This window comes from Numenius arquata, chromosome 5, assembly GCF_964106895.1.
Source record: "Numenius arquata chromosome 5, bNumArq3.hap1.1, whole genome shotgun sequence".
Classification (NCBI taxonomy): domain Eukaryota; kingdom Metazoa; phylum Chordata; class Aves; order Charadriiformes; family Scolopacidae; genus Numenius; species Numenius arquata.
The window spans coordinates 31,031,267-31,037,396 of NC_133580.1; the positions used below are offsets into that span (position 1 = coordinate 31,031,267).

The following is a 6,130-nucleotide window of genomic DNA, read 5'->3' on the forward strand; positions in this document are numbered from 1 at the left end:
TTAAGAATTCTGACCATGTGCTGTTACTGTTATATCTCCTGGTATAGCTGCTTATAACTGATTGATATATCTCAATAGGCTATGGAAATAAAAATTCAGAAGCTGGAAAATGTGATAAATGAAGTAGGAAAAAATGTCAAAGAGAAAGATGACATGATAAACAAGTTACAAGCACAGATAAGAATGAAAATGGACACAAATGAGCTCACCCAACTGCAAGACAAACTGAATGCGACAGAGAAGCGTCTCGGAACTTCCTTAGCAGAGAATCAGAGACTCCAGGTATAAGCAAAATACTTTACTCTTCTCATTCTCCTCTGATCTCCGAGAGAGCCTGAGCATGCTTGAGAACAGCTGAAGATGAAACTGAACTCTCTAAAGTCAATTTATTGTTCTGTATGGCATTCTTAGAGTAGAATGCTCTACTTGCCTGTTTAGCATGCAGTTTCACATTCTACCAATGCAGCCTTCAGAAACAAAATTTAGACCTCATGTTATGATATTAGAAGCTAAATTTATCACTTGTACATGATGCATTTCTGAAACATTCTACAAAAGATTCAAATTTTGAAACTGAAGCATGAGTTGTTTTTCTGTGTAATATATTTGCATACTAGTTCAAAATTGCCAGACTTACATCTGCAAACAAGTCAGCAAAAGTTGTTAAAATATAATTGCATGTAATGTACTAGAGTTAGGATACCAACTAATACCGTAGTGCTAATTGGTAATGTTCTTACTCCAAAATAACTTCTGCTCCCAGTCTTGGCCTGCAAAATCTAGCAACCCTTAAAGTCATTGTTAAGTAACAAGCTTTTCTTCATGCTAAATTTTTTTATTTTATGTTCAGGCAAAATTAGATAAAGGTGCCGAGTTGTACAAAGAAGAAATTGATTATCTCAAAACACAATTGGTAAAACATGATATGGAAAGAATGAAACAATCCAAATCTTTTAATACACAGTAAGTTCAAGTTTGACCTTCTTACAATTTTCAACTACTTAGTTCTTAGTTTCTACTTTTCTGTTTATTTTTTCTACAGAATAAGAAGTGAGCATTCAGCTTTAGGTGTCCTAGGTTTTTATTGTAGCTAGATTCTAGAGAAAATAAAAACCCCATGCATCTCAGATTGATTACAAAACTCCTTCCCTATACACTCACCCAAATCTCTCAACCATCCATCTTCAGCTGTTCCGTCAAAAGATGATGAGGAGAAAGCAGTAATTGCAATCACACCCTAGTTCAGATGAGAGAGAAAGGATGCAGAGAGAATAATTCCAGTCCAACTTTTGGGTTTCTGCACTTCACCGAAAATCCAATTGACAATCATGTTTATGTAGTTTTACCTATATGACTTGGGTATGTTTATATTTGGTAGCTCATTTGGAAATCAAGCTAGCTCTCCTGCAACTGTAATAATCATTAAACCGAGGATTTCTTTATATTTTTCATCTCTTCCTGCCCAATGTAGACTTGCTAATTATAAAGCTGTCGCAGAACACAAAGAACAACAGTTAAGAAAGCTAAAAGAAGAACTTAGAAGGGCACAGCAAGACCAAGATGTTACTGGTAAATTCAAGATAAATATACAGAACTCTTTCGTGTTAAACATTCTGTTTTAAGTTTATATGGTTGAAGTCCAGATTGAGATGCAGGCCTTCTATCTCAAAGGGTATGAGGAGGATTGGATGCTTTGGAAGATGGAATGAGAAGTAAAATGTTAGCTGTGCATACACTGCATTAGCATCACAGTAGTTTTTGTGTTTATTTCTCCAGCCATGTTTGTGCTTGTGGGTGGGGTAAGCCGCAGTTGTAGTAGCTCACGTTGCCATTTTTCCCGTGACTGCCTTTGCATATGAATAACTAGTTCTAATCATAATTATGACATATCTGAAACTATAACTATTTAACTCTAAATGGCCCAACGAGGTCTCTCAAGTTTCTTAATATCTCCCTGTCAGTGTGAATACCGGGAGGTGCGTTTGTGTGTAAAAAAAAGAATAGCTGTTGTAATGGCACTTGTAACCTAGTACGGTCTTGTATATAAGACCATAGGAAGGAATAGGCTAAAAAATATATTGACTTGGTTTAAACCACTGTCCAAATAATGCACACATCCATATAAAACTGTTTTCTACCAGTGCTGGAAAAAGAAGCTCCTCAGCAACCCCAAATGGCCCTTACTTGTGGTGGTGGCAGTGGTATTGTGCAGAGCACGCAAATACTTGTTCTAAAATCTGAACAAGCTAAGTTACAGAAAGAGAACTTGCACCTGAAGAAACAGAATGACCTTCTACAAAGGTAAGTAGAAAGCTGATCAGCAACGTGTCAAATCATTTGTTGCTATTTAACTATGTATGTCATTAGTGTTTCTTTCTGGGAGACCTACAGAAGTGAGTAATTATTATTAATTTTAGATTTGCTAGATTTTTTTTCACATAAACTCTTAAAGCTAGTGATTTATTGTTTATATATATCTATGACTTTTGAAACTGAAATTGCTTTCTCTCATAAGAATTCATTAAATGATAGAAGATATACTGAAATTGTATGTTGGAAGGAACTGTAGCTTAAAAAATTTAAAACAATAGTAGTAATTGTGCCTCTGAAAGCAAGATACATAGATATGGTCTTGCATTGACATGTCTGTGGTATGTTGTCTGAAGATACAGGAACTGTCTGTTAGGAATTTTTCCTTATTAAGAGTAACTACTTTAAATTCTTCTTAATTAAATTCTGGGTGTTCTTTTTCTTTTCAGTAATGAGCTTCAACTGAAAGAGGAACTTAGAAAATGGAAAGAAAGAGCACTAAAATGGAAAGAACGATCCTCAAGAGAAATCACTCGCGATACAGTACCAAGGTCTCCAAGGAAGACAGTGCCATATTCCCTTAAGGAGCAAACACCTTCACCCTCCAAGGATCCTGTTTCCCGGGAATCTGAGGTTCAGAACATATCACAGCCTCTGCCACTGACTTGTCCAACAAATTTATTTGATAACTCCAGCTTGGATTTGCGAACAGGTACATAATGCAGTGGTATTGTCCTATAAAGACTTTGAGAGGCAAAATATAGGGGGTGTCTGTGAGTTGAGGGTAAATGCTCTGTACTTTCTATATTCAGACTTGAAACTTGCACAATAACACAATTTTCTTGAATAGGTAGTCAGCTGACTGTTGAAGGGCTGACCAGCTGCAGCTGTGAAGCTTATATATGTTCTACAGAACCTAAATACTTAAATGAGTCTTTCACCCCCTGAAGATTATGCAAACTTTTTTCTTTTGCTGCAGTGGAAGCGTTAATGACTGTCTTTAAAAAGTGAATTAGCAGGATATCATTACTAGGTAGCTGATGCTTTAAAAAGCAAAACATTTTAACTTTACATTGGTTAAGCACAGACTTTTGGCAAAACTATTCAAAGTTAACTGCTGGTCAACTTTTTTCTAAACTTTAACATGGTAGACTTCTTAGTCTTTGATGTTGAATCTGCCAGTCTGCCTGGCTCCAGCTGTTTGGGTAACTTCTGTTCCTCAGCCCTACTCGGGGCTCCTTCTATCTGGCCTGGTGACTTCTGGGGAAGTCTCCTAGTGATCTACACTGGCATATTAATGCTGCTGCCCTCATCATTACACTTGCTTCTAAAAACCTTCAGAAGGCCCCAGCAGACATGTTGAAGAGGTAGCCAGTTTTCAAGTAATTAACGGCAGACTTCTGAAGAACAGGACTCATTGCTGTTTCTTGGGATGGCCAACTTGATAATAGTACAGACTTCCTCACAACACAAAACTCTTCAGAGGCAAGCTTTGATAGCTGATGTTTAAAACACTAATCAAGATTAAATTGCTGTATTCCTACTGCTTGGATAACTGGGAAAGTCTAAGTGTTACTTTAATGTTCTTGTCTTCTGTACAGATACACAACCTGCAGGAGTAGAACCCAGAGAACAACTTAGGCACTGGTTTGGAACTTCAGAGAAAGATAAAGCTCCTGATTGCATCACCCAATGAAGGTGCTCTTGCGTAAGCTGCCTTTGCAGTGGCTTCAGCCAGAATCTGCATATATGAAATTTGCTTCGGGTAAAAAGACATCAGCCTCTTCCACAAATTGTGGGAAGAGTTCCAATGGCATGCAAATGCCTTGCTGTCTTGGAGTTGCTACTTCCCACAATTGGAAAAGCTGGAATACAAGAACAAAAATCGAAAAGCAATCATGTTGCCCACAACCTCCTGATCTGATGATGTTCCACTTTGATGGGGTTTTTTTTTGGATGGCAAAGAAAGAAAAGCCAATGTATTGAACAAAAAAAAAGGAAACAGGAATGGATCGCAAACTAATCTACTGTGAAACTTTTTTTCTCAATCTTAAACTTCTTATTCTGTCATTTCTAAAACAGCCCTCTTCTGGGTGGTCGATATTTTATGTTCAGTGTGCTGTTGAGTTGGAAAGAACTATGCTTCTTTCTCAGCATATGGTTTTTATACCACGCTTTGTCTAAGTCCATAGAAAACTGCATTTTCACCACAACTGTAACCTCTCTATCTGGATGTTGTAACTGAAGTTACTAATTTTCTGCTCATAAGGGCACACAACCAAGGGTTCCTCTTAAATTTCCCATGCTATTTCTGTAGCTCAGCCAATTATGGTGTCCAGAGAAACTTTGTATTTTGTATCATCTTTCAATATACTTCTAGCTTCTGCCTGAAGTAGGCTATTGGAATTTTTTTTTAATAGTAGGCAATGGACCAGACACTTTTCTGCTACTCTAGAGAATTGAAAATAAACTGGATGATCAGGGCTGCAAGACTGACTATTTTACTAGTCTGCTTCTCCGTGTGGTAAAACCTATTTTTCTATGTTTTGTATAAAAAGGTTTGTTTTGACAATAAACTTCAATGTGCTAAGTATTTAAAAATAGTTTTGCTGGTCACTTGCTCTATGATTTAAGGATGTTGATTACGTTATTCAATGTCTAAAGACTGTCTCCTACAGTGATCTCATGACTTGCATCATTATTATACTTTTTGTCTGTGTTATCTATAACTTTTTGCAATAATTACTTTGTGCAGATGTTTACTGTTGCACAAGTCTGTCACTGGTGTTCTAACTCCTCTTTCTAGCTGAAGCTTTCTCTGTCAGGAGATATTTGAAGTCTAAAAGACAAATCCTCCTCCCTTTCTTCCCCCCACGACCTCCCCTGCCAACTAAACAGAAATTTAGCACTCAAAACCTGAGATCAACTCCAGTAAATAATCATGAGATAAGAAAGTCATACCCAACAAAGATACTTGCATCAAAAGCATCACCCTTATTTTATAGACATAAAGCTCTAAATGAGCTCTTAAGGACTCCATTTTGGGTTACCCAAACTGATAAGCAAATGGCTACATTGACATGTTTCTGGGCATTCAGCAGTTACTGGAACTGGAAGAGTTGCACAAGGATTATTTACCTGATGGAGGTACTTCATTCTGTGATCTCTGGTAGGGGTTGGGCCAAAGCAGGTTCAGCTGGAGCACAAGAATAGGAATCCAGGCAGGTTTTGAGTATCTCCAGGAAAGGAGACTCCACAGCCTCTCTGGGCAGCCTGTACTAGTGCTCTGGTACCCTCAAAGTAAAGTTTTTCCTCATGTTCAGATGGAATTTCCTGAGTTCCAGTTTGTGCCTGTTGCCCCTTGTCCTGTTGCTGGGCACCACTGAGAAGAGTCTGGCCCCATCCTCTTGACAGCTGTCCTTTAGATATTTATAAATATTGATGAGATATCCTCTCATTCTTCTCTTCTCCAGGCTAAACAGACCTAGGTCTCTCAGCCTTTCCTCATAAGAGAGGTGCTCCATTCCCTTGGTCATCTTTGTAGCCCTCTGATGGACTCTTTCCAGTAGGTCCTTGTCTTTCTTGAGCTGGGGGGCCCAGAACTGGACACAGGACTTCAGACGTGGCCTCACCAGGGCAGAGTAGAGGCAGAGGATAACCTCCCTCAACCTACTGGTCATGTTCTTTTTAATGGACCCTGGGAGACAATTGGCCTTTGCCACTAGGGCACATTGCTGACTCAAGGTCAGCTTGTCCACCGGGACTCCAAGGTGTCTCTCTGCAGAGGGGTTCTTTATTAAAGTACCAACTATCTTTTTAC

At 38.4% G+C, this 6,130-nt stretch overlaps 1 protein-coding gene across 1 annotated transcript in view; it reads left to right on the forward strand.

Moving 5' to 3' along the window:
- Positions 1-4,905, forward strand: part of CENPE (centromere protein E) — a 39,793-nt gene extending 34,888 nt beyond the window's left edge. The window contains exons 39-44 of the mRNA XM_074147103.1: positions 79-282; positions 851-963; positions 1,472-1,569; positions 2,142-2,301; positions 2,760-3,022; positions 3,912-4,905. Coding sequence (XP_074003204.1) covers positions 79-282; positions 851-963; positions 1,472-1,569; positions 2,142-2,301; positions 2,760-3,022; positions 3,912-4,006 — 933 coding nt within the window. The 3' untranslated portion in view covers positions 4,007-4,905. The remainder of the gene's footprint in view (positions 1-78; positions 283-850; positions 964-1,471; positions 1,570-2,141; positions 2,302-2,759; positions 3,023-3,911) is intronic.
- Positions 4,906-6,130: the final 1,225 nt, after the last annotated feature.